The sequence below is a fragment of the Enhydra lutris genome, unplaced genomic scaffold (genome assembly GCF_002288905.1).
Source record: "Enhydra lutris kenyoni isolate GAN:26980312 unplaced genomic scaffold, ASM228890v2 scaffoldscaffold59, whole genome shotgun sequence".
NCBI classification, from domain to species: Eukaryota; Metazoa; Chordata; class Mammalia; order Carnivora; family Mustelidae; genus Enhydra; species Enhydra lutris.
The window spans coordinates 12,226,510-12,252,226 of NW_019154143.1; the positions used below are offsets into that span (position 1 = coordinate 12,226,510).

The 25,717-nt window shown below is 43.0% G+C and overlaps 2 protein-coding genes across 3 annotated transcripts in view; both read left to right on the top strand.

Moving 5' to 3' along the window:
- LOC111158494 (interleukin-36 gamma-like) overlaps window positions 1–7,311 on the top strand; it is a 42,346-nt gene extending 35,035 nt beyond the window's left edge. Inside the window, exons 1-4 of one of the 2 annotated variants that reach the window (XM_022520551.1) lie at window positions 3,000–3,048; window positions 3,521–3,625; window positions 4,302–4,441; window positions 7,014–7,220. In XM_022520551.1, coding sequence (XP_022376259.1) covers window positions 3,000–3,048; window positions 3,521–3,625; window positions 4,302–4,441; window positions 7,014–7,220 — 501 coding nt within the window. Of the gene's footprint in view, window positions 1–2,999; window positions 3,049–3,520; window positions 3,626–4,301; window positions 4,442–7,013 lie in introns of those variants that run through there. The other variant, XM_022520550.1, reaches the window with a different exon arrangement.
- Window positions 7,312–18,927: 11,616 nt separating this feature from the next.
- Window positions 18,928–24,882, top strand: LOC111158509 (interleukin-36 beta-like). The gene is made up of 5 exons (XM_022520581.1): window positions 18,928–19,204; window positions 20,045–20,133; window positions 20,696–20,803; window positions 23,364–23,503; window positions 24,302–24,882. Exons 2-5 carry the CDS (start codon window positions 20,118–20,120, stop codon window positions 24,533–24,535), a joined length of 498 nt encoding a protein of 165 aa, XP_022376289.1. The 5' UTR covers window positions 18,928–19,204; window positions 20,045–20,117; the 3' UTR covers window positions 24,536–24,882.
- The last annotated feature ends 835 nt before the right edge of the window (window positions 24,883–25,717 follow it).

The window sequence follows — 25,717 nt, forward strand, 5'->3', positions numbered from 1 at the left end:
GCTAGTGATGATGAACATTTTTTCATGTGTCTGATAGCCATTTGTATGTCTTTATTGGAGAAATGTCTGTTCATATTTTCTGCCCATTTTTTTATATGATTGTCTGTTTTGTGTGTGTTGAGTTTGAGGAGTTCTTTATAGATCCTGGATATCAACCTTTTGTCTGTACTGTCATTTGCAAATATCTTCTCCCATTCTATGGGTTGTCTCTTGTTTTGTTGACTGTTTCCTTTACTGTGCAGAAGCTTTTGATTTTGATGAAGTCCCAAAAGTTCATTTTCGCTTTTGTTTCCTTTGCCTTTGGAGACATATCTTGAAAGAAGTTGCTGTGGCTGATATCGAAGAGGTTACTGCCTATATTCTCCTCTAGGATTCTGATGGATTCCTGTCTCACGTTGAGGTCTTTTATCCATTTTGAGTTTATCTTTATGCACAGTGTAAGAGAACGGTCGAGTTAAGTCAATGTACAGAAATCAGTGGCTTTCTTATACACTAACAATGAAAATACAGAAAGGGAAATTAGAGAATCGATTCCATTTACTATAGCACCAAGAACCATAAGATACCTGGGAATAAATCTAACCAAAGAGGTAAAGGATCTGTACTCAAGGAACTACAGAACACTCATGAAAGAAATTGAAGAAGACACAAAAAGATGGAAGACCATTCCATGCTCTTGGATCAGAAGAATAAACATTGTTAAAATGTCTCTACTGCCTAGAGCAATCTATACTTTTAATGCCATTCCGATCAAAATTCCACTGGTGTTTTTCAAAGAGCTGGAGCAAAGAATCCTAAAATTTGTATGGAATCAGAAGAGACCCCGAATCGCTAAGGAAATGTTGAAAAACAAAAACAAAACTGGAGGCATCACGTTACCAGATTTCAAGCTTTACTACAAAGCTGTGATCACCAAGACAGCATGGTACTGGCATAAAAACAGACACAAAGACCAGTGGAACAGAGTAGAGAGCCCAGATATGGACCCTCAACTCTATGGTCAAATAATCTTCGACAAAACAGGAAAAAATATACAGTGGAAAAAAGACTATCTCTTCAATAAATGGTGCTGGGAAAACTGGACAGTTATATGTAGAAGAATGAAACTTCTAACATATTTTGTAACCAGTCCCCTTTGTTTGAAATTCCTTGTGTGGGTTCTTCCCACACTAGATCCTGATTGAAACAGAAACTTAAAGAATTTGGGGGCCAGATGATAGGACCCTTTAGATGTCATTTTTTTGGTGAACTTCCCAAGAAAGGAGGTATGTTGACTGATACATAATTGAGAAGCTCTTTGGTTGGACAGAGGGGACCTAAGAGAGGTGACACTGGCTGAGCCTGGCTTTGAACACAAGTGTGTCCAAATTCATTATCACACTCTCTCCTGGAATAACAGATAAACTGGAAGCCAAAAGTGATGGGATTGAGGGCTCAAAGGAAAGGACAATGTTCCTCCAAGGCCAACAAGGGGATGGGGGTGAAAAGTATGAGAGGATGAGCAAGGAGACTTTCAGGGGTGGGAAGAGGGGCTCATGGAGGTGCTTGCCTAGAAGGTTCTGTCTTAGCCCTTGACTCCCACCCCCCCAGCTAGGCAGGTAAATATAAAGTTTCCAGTCTTTTGAAATTCACCTTAGTCAAATTAGCTTCTGCCTCAGAAAATTTTTGTGTTTAACCTCAGTGAATGAAGGTTGGAATATAATAAACATGGTCCCCCCGGCCCCCAAAGTAGTAATAACTGTTACCATTCATTGTAAACCTACAAATGCATTATGCATATGCAAATGCAAATGACATTACTAGACCAGAGGGTAGAGGATAAGTTGGGATCTGGGGCTCAGGTTTTAGGGAGATCATTGCTGACCATTTTAGTCCTCAGGCAGTTCTGGAGTCCACTGCATTTTGGAGGTACCAGGGACCTCGGTTAAGGGTACACTGCTCAGTGTCTGTGGCTTCTCAAGGGGGTAGAGGTGCTAAAAGAGTACAATAGGGGAGCTTTCAGCCTAGCCCTCTTTTCAGGGGTGGCCTGAGGTGGTTCAGGCATGGTTGGATGGCCAAGAATGCCATATGGACCCTGCCTGAAGCTCACAGCTAATTTTGCAATCACAGGGCTCCTTTAGTGGAACTGTAGAGGGCAAGCTTGCCTGCCCCAGCAGATGGTCTTCTTTTGTGAAGGGCTGGCATTGCAGCCTGAGTGACAAGGCAGGATAACTGGGTTCTGGGAAAGTCCCTCAGTGTCCCCTTGCTGAGAAACCTGGGGACTGTCATCAGCTCTATTTCCCCATGGGCGTGGTTTGGTGCAGCTCAATGCTGATGCTATGATTTTGCCATCTGAGACTCCCAAGATTTTCTGACATACAATTGCCACGCCCCACCAAGGTAGTGGCACCTCCTCCATTCTACCAAATAAATGGCAGTCTCTGTCAGAGCCCTTCACTGCTCTTGGGAGCTGTTGGAGCTGTGATTCAGTCCTCTGAACTATTGATAAAGGTCCAGCAAGTCCTCCAACTTTTTAGCCTTCCCTCTCTTCTGTGCTTTAGGGCTCAGGGAAGAGATGGGGCTATGCCAGGCTCTGTGACTTGTCCAGTGCCTGTCTAGCTGCTTCTCACTTTCTCACTTCCCAGGGAGTTGCTAGGAGCCTGACAGAGCTGCCCTGCCCCCAGGCAGAAGCAGATGTCAATGGGGGAAGGAGGAGGAGATGCATGCAGGCACCTTAAGGTCAAAAGTCATGCCTTAGAAGTTATAGGAGGATCTGGTCACTGGCTGGATCTTTGGGTGGAGGAAGTTCTGCCCGAGGTCTCCTCCCTGTTGCTACCTTGAAGTTTTGTCTCAGGAGGTGGCTCAGATTTTCTGAGTAGGGCTCTGTGTCAGGCCAGGCTTCCCAACTCCTTGTCCAGAATGAGGATCTCAGTAATTAGTGTCCTAGAAAGGTCTTGGAAATATCTCCTGATGCTCATATCTACTATCACTGTCCCCACAGGTGTTGAGACAACCCCACTATGACATGCATTCGAGGAATCCCTATTTCTGGAGAACCCTTATCAGCAGGTGATGTCGAGATGGGGCTCTGGAGGCCTGGGATACCTGCACTCACACCTGTTTCTTCTTGATCTCCTGGCTGCCCCAGCATTTTTTGCCCTTCTTTGTGTATGGCTCTTACCATTGAGTGTTCTCCAGTTTCCCGTGGACAGTGAGCTTCTGCAGGGTGGGGAGAAGTGCTTATCCTCCGCTCTAGCTCCAGACCCAGCACCAAGCCGAGCACAGAGGAAGCATCAGAGGGAGTAGCTGGGACTCAGCACACATGTCCTATGGGACATTTTACCCTCTTAGACCAGTTGCAGTCCTGGCCCACCTCACCGCAACCCACAGCTTTCCCAGAAAGAAAGGCTGAGCTGAGGGTCATGTGAATGCTGTCAGTTTTGGTGTGTAAACCCTGGACCTTCCTTCCCAAAGGGCCTAGCATCTAGCAAAACGGCCTAATTATAATGGTTCTCCATTATTCTTCTCTCTTAAACTGCAGTGAATCAACCTCATACTGGGGAGGTATCCGACTTGAATCAGCAGGTGTGGGTCCTTCAGGGTCAGACCATTGTGACAGTTCCACGGAGTAACAGTGTGAACCCAGGTGAGTGGTCATCCCACGGCTGCTGCCTTGGAGGCAAGGGAGGGGTCACAGTGCACCTGGGATGCTGGCATTGGCCTTTTGTGAAAGGGTGGCCTGACAACAGGGCCCACGTGGAAGGAGGAGAATTTCACAGCTGCCTGGGAAGCCAGGTCAGTGAGAAGTTTGTCTGGACCAGGGTATAGAAAGCAAAGAGGGTAGAACAGCCTCTTTGCAGGGGAGGAGAGTTGCTTTCAGTGACTGACGGCCTGTCCCATGGAAGAGGAGTATCTTTTCCTGCCTGACTTCAAAGTGTCCTAAAAGGATTAAATGAGTGGGTATAGGAAGGCAGATTTCAACATCACATTAGGCAAAACTTGTAATGGACGGAACTCTTCAAGGATCAGAGGGGTTGCTAGGGGTTGGAACTTCCCACCTCCAGATGTTTAAGCAGAGGTGTGACAATCTCTAGGGCAGGGTCTGCCATCTGTTTAACTCTGTGTGCTTGCTCCATTTCCGAGGGCCATGACTGGTACGTGGTATGAACGAATGAATGAATGAATGAGGTAGTTGGCCATTTGGTGGGCCTGGGGTAGCAGGGATGATACTTCTAAGTTTTCTTCCTAACACACCTGAAAGATGCTGGCCTTGTCCTGACTTTGGAGGAAACTGACACCATCTCCGCTCTTATCTTTATTAGTCACTGTCACTGTTGTCCCATGCAAGTACCCAGAATCGCTCGAGCAAGGCCGAGGGGTTCCCATTTACTTGGGAATAGAGAATCCAGAAATGTGTTTGTCTTGTGAGGACATTGAAGGGCAGCCCACATTGCAACTGAAGGTAAGTATGAAAAATAACGTTTTAAAAAAAGGGCCAATTTCTTTTAAAAAATGTTTATTTGGTAGATAATCTAATTTTAGAATTAAAAAAGAAATACTCTCCAATTCTTAAACATAGTTACTATTCCTAGATGTTTTTGAGTCCTGTGCATGCAACTGAGATATCCTGCCCCTCGCTAGTTGAGGGTGTTTGTCTTTCTTGAATTTTGAGATATTCTCAACCATTATGTCAAGTAAACTTCATTCTGCCTTATATTTCCTTTTGGAATTCCTATGCCTTAGTCATTGGAACTTCTAGATCCTCTTTAATATCTCGTCTAAATTTCCATACTTTCTATCCTTTTCATAGTTTTTGTTTTTTGCTTGTTGCATCCTGGGAGAATTTCTTGGTTCCATCTTCCAAGTCATGATTCCATTTTAAGCTCATCCTGTCTGCTAAATCATTCTCCCCTTGCCATTTTCTGAAATTTCAATCTTTACTCTTCTTCCTTAAACTTCAGTTCCATAAACTTGTTTAATTCAGTTCAATTTAGTTTAACCCCATCCAATTCAGTCCAGCAAATATGAGAGTTCTTACTGGCCTCCAGCTCTGTTGTGGCTATCTGACACACGTGGAGGCCCAGAATGGCAGAGAGCCCTGCCCTCACGGGGCATGGATTCTAGCAGGAGGAGAGAAATGGTAGACAATAAGTATCATGATGGGTAAGTCGGTGATGTCTTTAAGGGTGTTATGTCCCCTAGGAAAGCAGGAGAGAGAGGCCGGTAGTGCTAGACCCAGGTGGTGTTGGGGTGCCATAGAAAATAGTGCAGCAGGCATGCTAAGATTTTAGCAGACAATAGAAGACAACAAGAGAGTTAGCCAGCAGCATGTGCGGAGAGCAAGGATTAGTGGAGAAAACAGTGTGTCAGCAGTGAATTAGGGAGGACAAATTCGGAGAGACAAACGTAGATTATAAAGGGCCTTGCTGGCACTTGTAAGGACTTTGCCTTTCAATCTGAGTGAAATGGGGGAATTATTAGAATGTTTTTAATAGAAGAGTGACATGAGTGGACACAGGTTTTAAAATAATTATTTTGGCTGCCACTTGAAAGCAGACTGTGGTGGGGGGTAAAGGTGAAAGTCTTGTGGGGGACTTTGAGGTAATCTAGGTGAGATCTGATGAATTAGGGGATAACAATGGAGGTGGGAGGTAGGTAGCCAGTTAGATTCTGAAAATATTTTATTTAATTTGAGACAATAAGATTTACTGACAGAATGAATGTGGAGTGTGGTGAAGGAGGACTGTCAATTACATTTTCAGCTCATCTTGTCTAGTAAGCTGCCCTTCTATTGTGGTTTTGTCCTCAGATAAATTAATAATTGACCACTGCCTTCTACCATGTATGGGTTCTTAGGGACCTTGGTAACAGCAGTGTTTCTGCAGTGCTGGAGGTGGAAAGCCTGGATGGAGGGGGTCTAAGAGAGGGATAGGAAGGGAAAAATCCAGGACAGCATATATAGACAACTATTACAGGGAGGTTTCTGCAAAAGGGAGCTGGGATGGTGGCGGGCATTCAAAACAGTTATTTTTTAAGATGGTGGAATGACCGCAAATATGCTACTGGGAATTATGGACAGAAAGACAAAATGATGACTTGCTAGAGAAGCAGCCATAAACTGGGGAGGGCAGAGGGGACCTATAGCCCAGTGCTTTCCAGGCTGTAAGTTGGAAGGGAGGAGGACGATGTACTGGAGTTTGAAATGAGAAAGTGTCTTTTTATTTAATGAACACATCTCTTTTGAATTTCTCTGTGTTGAGGAATGCAATGATGAACTAGTCTAGCAGTGATGATATGCCTGAGAGTTAAATATACTAAGTTCAAATGATAATTGGAACTAATGAAGAAAATAAGATAGGGAGAGGTTTGAATGTGGCTGAATTACAGACCATTCCATGTAGTAGCTCTCTGGAGATATTTGTGCATGTGTAATTTAGTTAGAAATATTTATTTTACTTAAATACATGGTATATAAATATACAAAATATGCTTCTATATGTGATATAGAAGGCATTTTCTGATTGCTCTATTTACTTTGTTGTTGTTGTTGTTTTTAATGCAAATCCTCTAGTTTTTTAGAGACTCTTGTGTCTATTTCATGGCAGTGACCTCTGTCACACGTTGGTAGTTGGTCAAAGACGAATGCAAACTTGGGTTAGCGCAGTGGTGTCTGCAGGGCGGTGGCCCTCATTGCTGCAGCTTTGGTAGGAGAGGTCCTTGGTTTACTGCTGCAAATCTGCATGTCCTTCCTTTTCCTCCGCTCGGCCTCTTGTGTGAGGAGAGTCCCAACTCATTGTTGGAGTGTGCCACTTGTTCACTAACCTGTTCCTCATGTCTTTTCTCCTCTGTTTCTGGATCTGAGGCTGGGGACTGGGAAGGTGAGATTGTGTGCTCCCTCTGCTGCTCCCAACCCATTTTAAAAGAGGGATAAGGCTTTCTCATACTTTGGAACATTTACTGTTTGTGTACAAGTAACTTTGAATGACTCACACTGTCTCTGCTTCTTCTGCTGGGTGTTCTCTATCACATTTCAGGAGGAGAAGATCTTGCGTCTGTACAATGAAGTGGAGCCCGTGGATCCCTTCCTCTTCTACCGCTTAGAGATTCACAGTACCTCCACCTTTGAGTCTGTGGCCTTCCCTGGCTGGTTCATTGCCTCCTCTGACAGAGGCCACCCCATCTTCCTCACTTCACACCAGGGGCAAAATAATGTTAACTTCAATTTAAGTATCAATGCTTGAACTCAGGCTGGAGGGGATATCCTGGTCAGAGGTCTTTGTGTTAAATTTTGTAGTTACCAGCATGTTTTCCTCTATACCAGCTCAGTGTCATTTCACATCAATGCTCAGAGGTGGGCAGGACCCTGTTATCACCATATTTTATGAATGACTTCACAGCAACTGAGGCATAGAATGTGGGCTCAAACATAGAAGAGAGGGGTGATGAAAGGTTCTCCTTTCAGGCTGAAGCTGTTCATCCCACAGCCATCCCACAGTGTGAGTATGAGGATGTTGGGACCCAAAGACATTAGGGCATTCCCTGGGGGTGGATATGGAGAAGGTTGGAGCTCATGAATCTTACCCAGAATTGGGTAACTAGCACTGAACTGATTGTTTTTTGTTTTGTTTTGTTTACTTTCCTATTTGGATTACATTTTCCATATAGTTTGTATGTTGCCAGTATATCTCAAGTTGTATTATGTATGCTTTTAAGGGCTAAAGAACTTTTAAAGATAAAGATTCTTAATAATAGTTAAATTACTTTTTCCCAATTTTAATATGTAAACATAAAGCCAAATATAAACTTCATGTGTTTATACAATAAGAAAGCTAAAACTTAAGATATAAAATGAAATAGCAAACATAGTAAACTGAAATTAGCAAGAATAATTGAATGAGGATAGCTGGGTGGGTGAGCCTGGGACTGGGGCTTAGCTAGGGGGAGGAGAGCCCCTGTTGCTGGTGATAGACTAGGGGTAAGATGATGCATGTAAAGGAGAACTATTATTTCACTACTTTCTGTATAGCCTCACAGCACTGATTTCTTTGCCTCTTCTAGACTTTTCTTTTTAGGCATACTCACCATCCACATAATCCTTTAAAAACTGCAGGAAAGGTCCATTTCTTTGGAACAGAGAGCCTAGCTTTTCCAGCAGCGATGCTACAGATGATGAATTTTAATGAAATCTGATGAAATTAAAGCATTGATTGTGGGTATAATTGTAGAAAGATGTAGCTCAGATCTGGTTCTGTATATAATACTTTTCTTATTTTGACTCTGTTATTACAAATGCAGAAAATTCTGTTTGCTTAAGTACAATTTCCAAAATAGCACCAGTAAATTAAATTTGTTTTTTTTCCTACTTTTGGACAATCAGAACACGTACTCTTCTAGGCAGGCCAGTAAACCATCAGTAAGAACCAATTTAATGCAAGGTGTCTTGATTCTTTAAAGTTTTCTTCTTCCATTACATATAGTTTTAGCACTGTAGTTTTATAAAAAATAACATTAAAATGGGCACTGAGCTAATTAGTTCTGGGATATGAAATAGAAGAATTGGCTATTGAATATTTATGACTATGCTCCCTACTAATAAACGGTGGCAGTGTCTTATGTCTGCCAATTTACATTGTTACATTGTCGGTTGTTAAATTTGACAATTGGATCCCAAGGACACATTTGCTTGTGACATGATTATGGTCCAAGTGTTATAGCATCTCCAGACTACTACAGGCTATGTGGTAATTCCATTGTCCCATCTCTTTTCTCTACCACAAAAATTGCTTGTGCAGACACTGTGACACTTTGGATTGTCACTTGGCGTAGATCTGAGCCCAAACAAAAGCTCAAATATGAGTCCTGGTGTCATGTAACTGGCTATCCTGGCTATCAGAGATTCTGATGACATATTTAGAGAGTGATCGAGTATAAACATAGTAATCTCATAGTTTGTGGAACTGGAGAACAGACTTCCAGGGACCCCTGGCTTATCCATCACATTTGAGAAATACCACAGCATATGAAATTGTGGAAGACCCCTGTGAGTAGTGACATCCTCATTTTCAAGTTTATGGCCTGGTGAACACCTGGTTTCCACACAGAATATCAGTGCTCTGGCATCTGAGTTCTAGGAGCTCCAGGTCAACATTCCTTGAAGGATTCAGTTCTTTTGAGTCTTTAGCAATGTGGTGGTATAAAGGACTTGATACAGTGTGTTGGGGGAGGTCATTGAGAGGATATGACCACCCCTTGACCCACAACCCAGACTCTGGCAGTTGGAGGCTCCTCACCCCCTCCCCTGTCCTTTCAATGTGTGTGCTCTGCCTGCTTTCCCTGTTCCCAGAAGCTCTCCCAAGGACACACCCTGGCGATAGTGATGTGTTGTTGAGACATCTGGATGGAATATGTGGCCGAACCCAGTTAAAGCTTCAATATAAATTTTTAATATTCTAGTGGGTGAGTATGGAGATCTACTTGTCTTGCAGCTGCCCGAAGACAAGTGTCTTATATGAGCTTCCCTGTTTATTAAATTTGCCACCTACCAATCTGGGGCGAATCGTCTCTTTCCTTTTGGTCTCAATCCTGACCCCCACATATGAGGAGCGGTTTCATATTATAGCCAGGAAGCTCCTGAGGAAGTGTAATCTGACAGATTATACTGAGAGATGGGCTTTGGGATTCTGGGAAGGAATTAAGAACCTTGCCACCAAAATCGCAACTGCAGTGAAAACAGTTGAGTGGGGTGTTTTTCTCCTTTGGGGATCGTATCTTCTGACACCAGGATTGCTGAAAGTCAAAGACTGTTTCCTGAAGCTGGACCTGATGATACCATCCCTGAACTCATGAACGATCGGGCATAAGGGACTGAAGGTGCTGCCTCCGGGAACTTGGGAACAGTGGCTGTAATAAACAATTCTTCATGTCAATAAAACATGACTTTTTCTTTCCCAGGCTTTAAAAAGTTGTTTAAAAGAACATTCTTCCAGAACCATACATGTCTATGATTAAAAGTGACATTCTTCTGTCCCGATCCTCTTTCTATGAGGCTCTTTTCTGTTTTCCTCCATGTGTCTAGGGATATGTTTTACTTCTACTTCTTGAACTACCAACTTTAGACATTATCTTTTCTACCAGACAGATGTCATTTGGATCTCTACTGTACAAAAATCATATGCTCTTTATCTGTTTAATAGAAGTATTAATTATTAAGTCAAGCAAAATTATTTTTATAGAGAGTCAGATGACCTTTGGGTAGGCCTGTTAGACAATGCTCTACTATGGCATTGAAAAGGCACACCATAATCTCCTTGCTTTTTCAAGATTTGGATAACTTTTCTGAATGACATAATTTTCCTCCAGCTTTTTCTTTTTATGGGTAAGGAAAGGGGGATACGTGGAAGTGGGTGTGACATGCTGAGGACTACACTGACATTTAGTAGAAGGACTGGAAATATGATAGTCTTGATTTTTGGTGTTTCAATTTCTGTCTCCTTGTGTTGGTATGTTATGAAGCACTGTGTGAGAAATCAGCAATAATTACACAGAGCAAGACAGCTAGAGCAAAGTATGAGCCATCTCGTTCCCATCATTGGGTCTATCCTTATCTAGCAGGGTGTCAGTAGATGACCCACCTAGGGCCATCTAGACCACCTAATTATTATAATATAATGGCATCAGTGCTTTGTCTGTAGTGTCATTTGAGTATCTTCTCCCATTCTGTGGGTTGCTTCTTTGTTTTGTTGACTGTTTCATTTGCTGTGCAGAAGCTTTTGATCCTGATGAAGTCCCAAAAGTTCATGTTTTGCTTTTGTTTCTTTTGCCTTTGGAGACATATTTTGAAAGAAGCTGCTGTGGCTGATATCTAAGATCTATAAAGAACTCCTCAAATTCAACACACAAAAACAGATAATCACGTCAAAAAAATGGGCAGAAGAAAAAAAATGGGCAGAAGACATGAACAGACACTTCTCCAAAGAAGATATACAAATGGCTAACAGACACATGAAAAAGTGTTCATCATCATCATTAGCCATCAGGGAGATTCAAATCAAAACCACATTGAGATACCACCTTACACCAGTTAGAATGGCCAAAATTAACAAGACAGTAAGCAACAAGTGTTGGAGAGGATGTGGAGAAAGGGGAACCCTCTTACACTGTTGGTGGGATTGCAAGTTGGGCAGCCACTTTGGAAAACAGTATGGAGATTCCTTAAGAAATTAAAAATAGAGCTACCCCATGACCCTGGAATTGCACTACTGGGTATTTACCCCAAAGATACAGATGTAGTGAAAAGAAGGGCCATCTGTACCCCAGTGTTCATAGCAGCAATGGCCACAGTTGCCAAACTGTGGAAAGAACCAAGGTGCCCTTCAACAGACGAATGGATAAAGAAGATATGGCTCATATATACAATGGAGTATTATGCCCCCATCAGAAAGGATGAATACCCAACTTTTGTATCAACATGGACAGGACTGGAAGAGATTATGCTGTGTGAAATAAATCAAGCAGAGAGAGTCAATTGTCATATAGTTTCACTTGTGGAGCATGAGGAATAACACAGAAAGCATTGGGAGATGGAGAGGAGAAGTGAGTTGGGGGAAATTGGAGGGGGAGACAAACCATGAGAGACTGTGTACTCTGAGAAACAATCTGAGGTTTTGGAAGGGAGGGGGTGGGGGAATTAGGTGAGCCTGGTGGTGGGTATTATGGAGGGCATGTATTGCATGGAGCACTGGGTGTGATGCATAAACAATGGATTTTGGAACACTGAAAAAAATAAATGGCGTCAGTGCTGAAATATATTGTGTATCTGTATTTCTCAAACTTGAAGCAATATCAGAATCATCTGGGGTCTGAAATAAAAGCTCAGATGTTTGGGCTCACTTTGTATCTAGTGAATCAAAACCCATTTCTCTCATTGCTGCTATAAACATTGGGGTACAGATGGCCCTTTTTTTTAACTACATCTGTATCTTTGGGGTAAGTACCCAGTAGTGCAATTGCAGGGTCATAGGGGAGCTCTATTTTTAATTTCTTGAGGAATTTCCATACTGTTTTCCAAAGTGGCTGCACCAACTTGCATTCCCACCAGCAGTGTTTATAGCAGCAATGGCCACGGTCGCCAAACTGTGGAAGGAGCCAAGATGCCCTTCAACGGACGAATGGATAAGGAAGATGTGGTCCATATACACTATGGAGTATTATGCCTCCATCAGAAAGGATGAATACCCAACTTTTGTAGCAACATGGACGGGACTAGAAGAGATTATGCTGAGTGAAATAAGTCAAGCAGAGAGAGTCAATTATCATATGGTTTCACTTATTTGTGGAGCATAACAAATAACATGGAGGACAGGGGGAGATGGAGAGGAGAAGGGAGTTGAGGGAAATTGGAAGGGGAGGTGAACCATGAGAGATTATGGACTCTGAAAAACAACCTGAGGGTCTTGAAGGGGTGGGTGGTGGGAGGTTGGGGGAACCAGGTGGTGGGTATTAGGGAGGGCACGTATTGCATGGAGCACTGGGTGTGGTGCAAAAACAATGGATACTGTTATGCTGAAAAGAAATAAAAAATAATTAGTGTGAAAAAAAAATTTCTCTCAAAATTCCAAATTAGTAGGTTTACAGCACAGCCTAAGAATCAATGTTTTACTAAGGACCTTAAGAAATAGAATGCACTCCCACTGTTCATATGCCCATCATGTCTGTTCTAGGGTAGTTGGTAATGTCAACTAGCAGAGTGGTTTTATTTGCTTGTGTATCTAGTGACTCTTCTGTGGTCACTGGTGGGCATTAACATATAATACAAACATCTTCACATTTTGTGTCCACTCCCATATATCCATCCACATGCCTTTACTCCGTATCTCCTTATCTTTCAGTCTTCTGATCAGCAAGCCACTCATTGACTACTGCCCAGGAAGGAATCTGTGTGTATTGTTCCTTTGGGACATTGTTATTTTCATAGTAAGTGAATGACCTGTTGCCTTATTCCCAGCTATTCCCATCGACTATTTCCTCTCTTCACTGTTCCTTAAGGACACTGCCAAGTGTGTTTGTAAAACAGCTCTCATCCACCTTTGCCTGATAGCTCATATTGAGCTGACCAAAGTGTAAACGATACTTGGGCTTTTGTCTCCTCTTTCAACTGGTTATAGGGGGATCCTCCATACAACTGGAAAGGCAAGCTAGGGGAAGGGCACTGGGGCAACTATGCTGGTGACTTGGGGATCTTCATTACCTGCTCATATAGCTTACAAGAACCCTCTAGTTCTGCTTGGGGTCAATTCTGGATTGAGAGTGAAGATCTGCTGGGCATGTGTCTAACTTTATTGCTTGATAGTCTGACATAATTCAAATCAAAATGGACAGTTTGGGATGAATGTTCACTTGGTGCCTCATATATGTGTTTGTTTCTCCCTGAGGGCTCAGTAACACATGAAGAGCTATTTCTGAAAAAAAGCATAGAATTCTCTACTATAGAGGGCACCGGTGTGGCTCATTTGGTTGAGTATCTGCCTTTGGCTCAGGTCATGATCCCGGGGTCCTGGGATTGAGTCTCAAATCAAGCAACCTGCTCAGCAGGAAGTCTGCTTCTGCTCCTCTCCCTGCTCGTGCTCTCTCTCTCACTGTTTCTCTTTTAAAAAAGATTTTATTCATCCATTTGACAGACAGAGATCACAAGTAAGCAGAGAGACAGGCAGAGAGGGATGAGGAAGCAGGCTCCCTGAGGAGCAAAAAGCCTGATGTGGGGCTCAATCCCAGGACCCCGGAATCATGATTTGAGCCGAAGACAGAGGTTTTAACCCACTGAGCCACCCAGGCGCCCCTCAAATAAATAAAATCTTTAAAAAATTCTCTGCTATAGAGAATTCTTGGCTTGATGCCCCCTTTTTATTATTCCCTAAAGTGAGCCTTTCCACATCATGAGCTTTAAGTTATCTGAGACTGTTTTTGATTTGCCTTTAATCTGGAAAGAAATTCTCCAGAGTGTGGAATCCCATTACAAGTTTTTTCTTTCCATGTTTGAGATATCATTCTAATGTCTTCTAACTTCCATTGTTGTTAGTGAGAAGTTAGTTGTCAGTCTTCTGCTTCCTTGAAAGTAGTGCCTTTTTATTATCTGTTTCTCTTACTTGCTTATCTTTGTCTTGGATTCTATGCAATTTCAGTCTGATACTGATTTCTTTTTATTTACCTTACTTGGGATTTATTGTGTTTCTTAAAACTGTGAATTGGTGTCTTCATCAGTTTGAGGAATGCCAGCAATTTTTTCTTCAAATAGTTCCTCTGCCCTACTTTATCTTTCCTTTTGGGACTCCAATAAATGGCATAGCTTTCTCAATTTATTCCCCACATCTTTTCCACCCTTTTCTGTACTTCCAACATTCCTGTGTCTGTGCTATAATTTGTATTTCTTCTCATTTATCTTCAACTTATTAATTCTCTTATTCTTTTCTTGTTTCCAGATATATTGAGATATAATTGACATATAGTATTGTGTAAGTTTAAGGTGTACAAAGTAAGGTGGTTATTTGATATACATATTTTTTTGTTGTCTACTTGTGTGTTCTTGTGGTTCACTGAATTTCTTTAAGAGGATTATTCAGGGTTCGTAAACCATTCATTTATCTCCATTTCTTTAGGGTCAGTCATTGGAGTTTTATTAGTTTTCTTTAGTGGTGTCATGTTTCCTTGATTGGAACTTCTTTCAATTTTTTGTAGGTTGGCTTTGGAAGGGAAAGCCCTTTACCAGTCAGCTTGGTCCAGAGATTCTGGGTGGGCTTGGTGTTGAAATTCTCAGACAGACAGGTCTGGTGCCTGGGTCGGTAGGTGGGCAGGCCTGTGCTTGGGTCCACAGGGGCCAGTCTGATAATCTGGGTTCACTGGGTTCACAGGCTCAGTGCCTGTCTATGGTGGTAGGCCTGGGACTGGGGTCTGTATAAGATGAGCCTGGTGTTTGGGTCCACAAGGGCTGGCCTGGTGGTGGGGTACCCCTGGAATCTGGTTTCATGGGAACCTAGAAGCTGGGACCGTGAAGGCCACCCTAGCACTTAGGCAAGCCTGAAGCCTGGGTCCATGGGAGTTAGCCTGTAGCCTGTAGCTGCAAGGGCCATGAGGGACACTCTGGAGTTTGGATCCATAGGGGCTAGCCCGGAGGCTGGGGCCATGGGAGTTGGTCTGGAAACTGGGGCTCTAGGGACCTTCCTGGTGCTGTAGTGGCCTGGTAGCTGGCATCCATGGGACCCCACCTGGAGCCTAGGTTTATGGGTGTAACCTGTCTAGAGCCTTGAGGACATGGGGTCTGGCCTGGTGCTAGGGCAGCCTGGGGGCCTAAATCCATGGGAGACTGCCTGGATCTTGGGGACAATGGAACTGGGGCAGGCAAGGAGCCTCATTCCATGGGAGCTTAGCTGGAGTCTAGGTTTGTGAAGGCTGGCTTGGGTGCTGGGGGAGGCTGGTAGCCTAGGGCCATGAGAGTCAGCCTGATGCTAGGGAGGCCAGGAGTCTGGATTAGCAGGAGGCTGACTGGAGCCTGGGTTTTGGGAGGTGTACCCAGTGCTGGGATGGACTAATAGTCTGGGTGTTGGAGTCTACCAGAAGACCAGCTTGATGCTGGGGTAGGCCCAGAGCCTCAGGCCACAGGAGTCAGTCTGGTGCTGCTGCTGGTGCTGGTGTGGACTGGTGGTAGAGCCCATGTGAAGTCAGTTCCTTAATTCACTCTCTTCCCATGAGTTGGAAGTCTTTTTCCATGCTGGGCTACCTTGGCTTTGTTGAGGGGGGCTGAGTAATGGGAGTAATGTGAAACTATGTTTCCTACTCCTTTTTCAGTGCATCTTTTCTTATTTCTGTATTCTACCCAGGTGCTGTTATCCCTCAGCTGGAATTCTTAGCTCTTGTGGAGGTATTTTTATATATGGATATTTGTTCAAATTGACATTTCTGGAAGGCAGTGAGTACTAGAATTTCCTATACCATAAGCTAATGGTACTCTCTAATTTTTCTGCTGTGTGTTGTCTGTTGCCAAATACAAATTTTGGTTTATATAATTTTATTTGTTGTGTTATGTAATTGTAGAGATGCTATTTAACTCTTTCAAATCTGCCACATTTCATAGTTTGCTGTTTTAGAAAAATATATCCATGTTTGTTATTTGCTTCTTAAATATGGTTAAGGTAGTTGTTTTAAGCTCTGTGTATAATAATTACAGAGTCTCTTATTTGTGTACGTTTCTGCTATCTTGCTTTGTTAATTTTTTTGGTTCTTGTTCTTGTGATCTTGTTTACTTGTATGCCTGGTAATCTCCAACTACTTGTGGCTTGTTGCCTTTGTAAAATTATTTAAGGGGCTCTGCCCTTCTCTGGAGAGGCTTTCTCTTTGTTTCTGGTGGAAAGTGTTTCATCTATATTAAACCAAATACAGTTTGAGTTCTTGGCTCAAACAAGCTGTGAGTACTCAAAGTAGAAGTCCTCCAGAGGGCTTGTCCATGGTCACAGCCTTCCTGGAATTACTTCTTTTCTTTATATCTTTCCCTTCCCCTCTTTGTGCCAAGACAGCCCACTTCATGGGTCTCAGAGATTGTGGGAAGATAAGGGTAGGTCTACATCTGGTTTGCTTGCCCCGTCTCCAGTCCTAGATGGCCCCTGAGTCTTGACACCTTTTTTTGTGTGTGTGTGTGCTGCTGTGACTAGAGTATGGCGTGTGTGTGTGTGTTATATCAGTACAGAACATATGGTAGTTTTAATGTTCCTTTATTTCAGATCCTTATTCCAGAAGTCTGGGATAAACCCTAAGATTCTGCATTTCTGACAAGCTACCAGGTGATGCGAATGCTACTGGTCTACAGATCATGCTTTGAATATTGAAGATATATAGAACAAGGACGGTTCCATCTAATAACTTGGTGAAATGTAAACAGTGGTCAAACTGAATGATGGGAATTGTGCTATAGAAATTGGGAAGGATTTATGGAACTGAGGTGACTATATTATATATATTCTATATTGATGTGAAGCAGTGGAGGATAGATATGGGTGGACAAAGGAATGAAATCCCAAGATGGATCCAGTACTGGCTACCTGAAGAGAGAAGGAAGGCTATATCTCTAGATTTTATTCCTATAGAGTGCTTTTCTTACAGAGAGAGAAATTTCCTTCACATATTTGACCCAGTGTCCCTTCTCAGGGTCATTCACTACCTTGGTAGTAAAGAATGCACCTCCATACTAGGGAGACCTAAGTAGAGGTCTTGGGTTATTTGGTATCACCAAAACCCCAATCACCTCAACTAATGGCACCAGCTACATGGAGCTCCATATATTTATAGGATGAAATAATGACTCTGAAAGGATCCGTGTCTTATTGGCTGTGGTCCTGAATGTGTTTGCATGCGTCATCCATACCCGTGTATCCTGAATATTTGCTTCTTTCTACCTTATGGCAGGACATTGAATCTCTCTCCTCAAGATACCCAAGTGGGTCTGGTCCTATACAAGGAGCGTGGGTGTCATGTCATAGGCTTTGAACTTTCTTCTTAAAGCATAGAAATCAACTCATGTTAATGGATACCTAGGGCAACTCGTCATCATAGTCACAGATTGATTCTGAATCATAGTTTTGACTCAGAGGCACCTACTGCACATTTAAGTGTGAGTGCTTCATGATTCTATGCTCCTGAGGGAACAGTGATAGGGCTATCTAGGACAAGACCCTAATGACCTTTCATATCCCACTGTGCAGTGGGAATCCCTTGGAAGTGTATACAGTGTAGACATGAGGATGTTAGATTGATGAGGTAGCACAAATGTCAAGAGCTAGGATGATGTATTAGTGGTCAAAGCAAAAAGGCTGATAGAGACAAGTAGGCTGATCTGGGGTCTTGTGACAAACATAGGAGACTTAGTAGATCAGTTACTACAGGAAGCTGTCATGTACTGGGTGCTTTGAATACTCTTTAACCCACATAATAATCCAGCAAGGTACAATGCATGTCATATAATAGTTATTTGAGGATCAGAGAAGTGAAAGGACTCTGCCAAGGACACAAGTCTGAAAGTAGCAAAGCCTAATTGTGAACATACATCTTTTGAGTTCAAATCTATGGCTTTTGAACACTTAACTACTCTCTTAGTGTGGGTTCTCCCTGAGAAACCCTACCATTGTCCCACCAGAAGCTGGGGAAACGGACATTTATCCACAAGCCCTTTCCCCCATTGGTTGAGGTTTTCCTTGAGATGAATACCCTTGAAGTGTGAAGCTGACGGGTGCTAGGAACTGTCACAGGGACAGTGAACTCAATGGGCCTGAAGGGATTGGCACAGAGTATCAACAGCCTCAGTTTTCCTTTATGTAAGGCCTAATGTGTGTCTGCTAGCTCAGAGCTGTGGAGTACTGGGAGCCAGGCTCCCTTTCCCACTAATCCAGGGCAGTGGTCCAGAGTCAGTGATAGGCAGGTGCCCAGGAGCAGGCTTTGTCCGGGGGAGGCTCCCTTGAATGGAGAAGCAGCATGTACACAGACTCTGAAAAGCTGGAGAAGCATACACTGGGACATTTTTACCTGGTCTGAGATTGGCAGAGAGTATGGTGACTGTGCCAGGAGTAGTTGTATGCTACACAGGTCTTCGAGGACCCACCTCTTCTTTAGTCTTTCTTAAACCTACTAGGGGCTTCCACTCCTGGGAATAACATCTCAGTATGTCATTTTGTGGCAAAAGAATCCAGTCATCAGCCCTGGGGCAGTCCCATAATGTTTCTTTTCCTCAAGCTCAGTGTTGATGACTATATTTCCTGGTTGTTGCTCTTAAGGGCTTGACATGCCCTACTTTTTCAGGGTGAATAGACAAGTCATAACAATGCTTGGTTGACATTTACATACTCAGTGAATCCTCTGGCACCAGGAACCGGCAAATATTGAGTGTTAGGCAGTCCCAGCCCAAGTGAGGCAGAACCTCCTTCCTTCCCAGTGTGGATAAAATGCTCGGGACCTGTTGGATTCTGTCACAGCACTTGAGTCCTGAGAAAGCCATAGTCCATAATACAGATTACAGGTGCAGCCTGAAGTCATGAAGCCTGTTGACCTGTGATCTTCTCTTGCATCTGGGTGTCTGGTCTCTCCCGTCTTTTCAGTAAAAGTTAAGAGTCTTAGATAGCTTTCCAGCGCCCTTGGATGCAGATAGAACCTTAACTTTGGATCCAGGAATAAGAGGATCTCTTGGACAAAGGTAATTTCAGCTCAGAAGCCATTTGTGGGAAGTCTTGTTTCACTACTCTATGTGTAGCCTTGGGGGGCCTTGGGGAGCCTTGGTGGAAGCACAGGGTGCTAGAGGATTGAGGGTTTCTTCTAAGAGTGCAGGTGGTGATTTGCTTACTCCCTGTCCAGTGATAACTATTCAATCAGGCTGTGAGGATCCTGGATGGGGAGGGATGTGAACAGCTGGCTCTCACTATGCAGAGTTTGTGGACTTCTTGGGGAACTGTCCTGGTTCTCTAATCAGAAGCCCAGGGACAGATGGCCCCTGACCATCAAAATACCTAATAGAGCTTGTGGATGTCCATGTGCAATATCCTAGCAATGCCTCTTTGGATGAAGAATGGGGGAAGATGCAGGTCAGAGAGGTAGATTTGCTGCCCGTTATTCAGTAGTTTTCAAGCTTGAAGTCAAGATGATTGGTGCCTCAGCAGCCATATGGGAGGCCAGACTGGAGATAGATGCACAGTCCCCCCCCCCCCCCCCCCATTCCTTCCTTTAAATCCAGAGACTTGTTGCACTAAGCAGTGCCTGAGGTGATGCTCTGGAACCTCCTCACAACCACAGATGGGATGGATGGAGGGCATCTCAAGGCCATCAGAGTCTGGAGAATGAGGACTATCTAGTCATGACGAGATGAGAGTTTCCATTTGGGGTTTTCTGGCCTTGGAAAACCCCATCCTTAGTCTCAAATGTGCATCTGGGACAGGATCTTGGGGCAGGTTTCTCAAAAGAATTTTTACACAAAATTCTAGGGTAGAAGGGGGTGGGGAGAAATGCATTACATGTTTTTCTTCTTTCTTTCCCCCGCAAGACCAGCTGCTGACAACCTCTTCTCTATTATCTGATCTACCTTGTCCTCTATCACAGGAAGATCTGAAGCCGTCATGGCTACCCCACAAGGTGAGTGGTGAATTTAAAACCAGCTTGGAAATTTCTCCATCCTGCCTCCCCAAAGACAATGGAGTACAAGGGCCCCTATCATTTACTCAGCTATAGATGCATTTATTTCTTACTAAACCATGCAGATTACAAAACCTGCATTTGAAAATCTCAGAGCATTTAGCTCTTTTCTTATTATGTATGTTCAGAATTATTATTTATTTTGGTAAAGAGAGCAAAGGAAAAAAAACAAGAAACCTACTGATGACAATTTGAATATTTTTGGTTTTCTCACTACCCAGAGACTATCAATCAGAAAACAACAAGTCATTGACATCCCTAGAAAAAAGACAAATTTTGAAAATCTGTTGGGAACTATAAATGCAGGTAGAATCTTACAGATGCTTTGATCCACAAACCAGTTCCTGCTGTATTTCTTCTCCCTTTCTCCTTATAGCTACTCTTTTTCAGAGCAGTAATCCTACCCTCAAGGATTCAAAAACCATTATTACCAAGATGCAGCTAGAGTCCTGAAGTGTATAATAACCTCATATGTGTTTTGTGCTTTTCTGTCTTCTCTCAGCGGTAGAGTTTCCCAGAATCTTTGGTGTTCATGATTCTCGACAAATGGTATGGATCCTGAGAGAAAATTCACTAATAGCAACTCCTTTTAGCAGCAATGTCAAACCTGGTGAGTGACAATCGAAGCCACTGTTGCCTGTAAAAGGGACACCAGCTCCACTGGGAATGGGACCGAGCTTGCTTGAGCCTGGCCTTGGGCCCTTCCTACTTCTGGGTGGCAGCCCAATGTCCACAGGAAGGACAAGAAGATTCTCTTCCACAGAAGAATCCCTGTACCTAGAGATGAGGGTGTGAGGGGTTGACAGTTCCTCTTATCAAGAGAAAATGTCTTCAGATAAGAAGAGGTTGTCCACTTAGGCAGCGGTTGAGCTTCTCCTTGGAGTTTCTCTCCTTTAAATTTCAACCATCGCCACTTATGTCCCCAGAATCAAACTGAATCATCTTTTTACCACCAAACCTGCACACTTTCCTAATTCGGTGTCCTCGCTTCTAATAATGGGGGATATTCCTTCCTCCCAGCAAAAGCCAGTCTGTCTCACCTTCTTTCCCTTTTGCTAGGACTTCAATGTTTGATTTAATTCTTCTCTTCCCTATATACTCCACCTTCGTCTGTCTGGTGGATCCTTTCTATCACTGACAGACATGCTCTAATATAATATTTCTAAGCTTAATACTAAATACCTTCTCTGGATTCCCACATTCCATTCTTGCTACCATGCTTTCCCCCTGTAACCAATCTCTACACAGTGCTATGTACTAGTCTTCATGGAAGAGCTGGCTACACAACCAGTTTCTACTTCATCTCCTGCTCATGCTTGCATCAAACAACCTGACTTCTGAACTGTTCTCTCAAGCTCCTCTTCCCAAGGTCACCAGATAGGCTCCCCTATCCTCACAATGTTTGGTTCCTCAGCTACAGTCAGCATAATCAGTAACTCTTTCCTTCTTGAACACTTCCCATCTTCTCCTTCTGTAGGAATATCCTCTTGTGGTTCCCTGGCTTCTCTTTGGCATTCTCCTTTCCAACTCCACTTTCTCTATAAAATCTCCAAATGTTGCAGATCCTCAGATCTCAGTCTGCAATCATTATGTAACCCCTCTGAAAGGTTTGGGATCTGGTCTCTTAGATTAATGTATCACATTTATCACTCTGGCATTTGTGCTTCCAACCCAGAAGTCCACTCTGGAACATTTACCCATGTCCTCTCCATGTCCCCTCAGACATCTCCAGCTTCATCTATCCCAAGCAGAACTAGGGGTCTGACTTCTCAAAACTGCTGATGAGCCCAGTCTTCTCCATCTCTATTAGTGGCATTATCATCACTTGTTTCCTCGAGCCAGAAGTTCAGGACACATCCTTGATTTGATCTCTATCCAATCCATCAGCAAAGATGGAGGAGTCCATGTGCAAAATATGCTTTATTTCTGAAATAATATCATCTCTTACCTGGGCCACTGCCATTGCCTCCTCACTGTCCTCCCTCCCCCATTATTTGTGTAGTGTCTCATCCATTCTCTGCAAAGCATTAAGAGTGACCTTCTGAACTATGTTAATTGAACAGTAACATTCCCATGTGTTTGTATTTTGGGGGTGGGATGTGGGAGCTAGTATGGAGATCTCAGGGGCACCAGTAAAGGCCCACTTGGGGCCTTTGTCCATCCTTTCCCTGTGACACTCTCCTTTTAGACCCCCTTTAGCCCCCATGTTTTCCTATACTAGTTTCCTCTTAACTTTAAGGTCTTGGCTTGAACTTCATCTCTGCAGAGAGATCTTTCTTGATTCTTCTAAATTTGGACTTCTACTGTCCCAGGCTTTGGTCTCTTCCCCCAAAACAGGCATTGCAATTTATTCTGGTTGTTTCTCTGCTTACATCTTTGGTCTCATTTTCTGTGGGGCAATGACAATGTCTCTCTTATCCTCAGCTAAATCTCTGGGGCACACATGCAGCCTTGTCCTGAGTGGGAATTCAATAAAGAGAGTTGATGGGAGATTTCTTGGCCCTTGCCTAGAAGGATAGATGCAGAACATCCAGGCTCCTGGGCTAAATTAGTTGGGAATTAAATTCAGCTAATAGTGACAGAAAACCCATATAACTGGGACTTAACTAAGAAGTTTATTTCTTTCTCATGAAAAAGAAGCCTGAGCAGGCAGGCTGAGGCCAGTGTGGTGGCTCTATGATACCCCCATAGTCCAAAAATTCTAGCTTTCTGCTTACCAAGCCCAAGTTCTCCTCAACCATCATCCAAGTATTTGAGGCCAGCAGTAAGAAGACACAGGGTATAAGAAAGGAGCTTCTCTTAGCTGAGTCAACTCCTTTTAAAGAACATTCTTAGAAATCCCACGCAACACTTCCACATTTATCTAATGGGTTACAACTTCAGCATGTGATCAAATTTAGCTGCAAATGTGGTGGGGAATTTTATTTTTATTTTGGGTTGCAATATGCCTTGGTAACAACTGGGGTTCTGATATTAAGTAAGAGAATGAAAGTGGGCTTCAGATAATGATGAAGGGTCTCAGCTACATGGTGAATGGGAGGAGCCTTCTGGGAATGTCCTGATGGCTCAGCATCCCCTCCCCTGGCTGGGAGAAGTAATGTCAGGCCAGAGGACTGGACTTTCTGCTGCTTGGGGCTTGATACCTTTTTCCATTTTTCCTGTGTTTCCAGTCAGTCTTGATTTAATAACATGTACAGACAAAGAATTTCATGATGCGGGGAAAGGCAATCCGGTTTACTTGGGAATCAAGGGCAACCATCTTTGTTTCTTCTGTGCAGAAATTCAGGGCCAGCCTACTCTGCAGCTTAAGGTGAGTGGTGGTACAGCTCATGAGAGAAGCACTGGGAGATACACTTTTTATTTCATTTAACATATCACTAAATAAAAATGACAGTTTTTCAATCCTGGATTGTTCAGTTTAAGGAAGGAGATGTGACTTGACTGACCCCCAAGTCAATGGGCAGGGTTGTAACATTCATTTGAACATCAGAGCATTCTCTGAAAGCCAGAGGGTACACCCATGAGAATGTTTCAAAAAGGCCAAGGAATTATGGTTTCTTCATCCTTAGTTTTCTTTAACTACCTCCCAAACCTCCTCCAAGATGCTGGGCTGCTCCCACTTAAGCAAAGGCCACTGAGTGGCATAGGAGACAAGGGGAAGTTATTAGTCTGAATTGTGTGGATTATATGCCTGTGGTTTCTGCACTGAAAGGTAGCATTTGTAGTCATGAAGTGAATCCTTCTGGTTATGATGAATGCCATAAGATGTCAACCCACTTGGAGGCTGGGAATCTTGTGAAATGTCCACACCTGCAGATGGGTGCCCACCAGAAGCTCCCACAAAAGGGGCTTAAGCCTGTCTCTGTTCTCATAGAAGATAGTGCTTCTCAGAGAATCAGAAGCACTTGGTGTTGTGGGATGCTGAGGTAGAGACAAGCTATTGGGAGTCAGCAGGTTGTCTGTTTTGACACCTGGTGTCCCTTCACCTGCCTGTGTCCCTGGCCTCTGTTCCTCCCTTTGGGGAAAGCAGTCACTCTCAGGGCTGTGTTAATTTCTGTGTTAATTTCTCTAAGTAATCCTCTCTAATAAGCTTTTTTCCTGATCCTAGGAGAAAAAGATCATGGATATGTCCAAGGAGAAGAAAGCACAGAAGCCCTTTCTCTTTTTCCATAGTAGGGAAGGCTCCACATCTACCTTTCAGTCTGTTTCCTACCCGGACTGGTTCATAGCCACTTCCAAAATGGCAGGGCAGCCTGTTATTCTCACCAAGGAGAGGGGCAAAAATTACACCACTAACTTCTATTTAGAGCCTGAGGACTATATTCAGCCTGTGAGAGCCTGATTCCAGAAAAGAGGATCAAGCAGTCAGAGAACCTTCCATTCTGAAATACCATATGTCATCTTGAGAGACCAGCATGCACTGATGCCCATCCATAGCCCACCTCACTCTCAACACCCAAAACCACCTCTTCCTTTAGACATCCATTTCTGCACCATGTCTCCCCTTCTGAACATTATTCTAGTATAAAACCCGAGTCACTTTTTAATTCTTTCCAGATCTTGTCCCGCCATCCACTTAGCTGCCACATCCAGTTAAGTCAACATCCAAAATGCCTCCTGTACACACCTCTTTCTTCCTTTTCTTTCTGACAACCTATGGCCTAGAGATGTGAGTTCCAAACATTTTTGTTCATACAATACTGTCAATAAAAGAGTATTATTTGTTAATTCTGCATGTTTATTACAAATATTATGATGTGTGTTCCAAAATGAATCTAAAGTTTTTATCTATTTAATCTCTACACCCCACATGGGGCTCAAACTCATGACCCCGAGATCGAGAGTCACATGGCCCTTCCGACTAAACCAGCCAGGTGCCCCACCAAAGATGAATCTAAAGGATAAGATAAATGTGAAATAAAAATTTTACATGTCTTGGTCATCATAATGGATTCATAATATCATTAGTTAACAATTTGACAATAATATGTACTTTGGTTAAGATTAACTATTAACTGTAGTGAATTTAAATCAATCCATATTTTGGAGAATCACTTGTATGTGTTTAAATTTTTTTTGGGTGACTTCTCAGAACTTATTGTATTGCCTTTGTTTTTACTTATAAATTAGCTCAATTTACTTATAAATTAGCTCAAATAGGAGTGCCAGCTTTGATATTTTCTTGTTATTATTCATGTTTTCTGGGATTTTAGTCAAATCTCTAATCAATAGTTCCTTTATTAGGATGCTTTTAGGCCAGTTGTCCATTTGGTGAGGGTTACTTCATTTAAAGCCCATCATAAAATCTCCAAATTCACTTAGCCAATCACAAGGAGCTACAATTTACCATAATATCATGCACATGAATGTGAACATGATGGGCTCTCTCCCCACAGGAGATCTTGCCCTTTTCTGCACGTGACAAGCAGGGGTATCAGGTTTTGCAAGGGATACCCATTGCTAACTAAGTTCAAATTTCTTAGCCAGGCATAATCTCTTCCAGAACTTATCCTTGTGACATTAC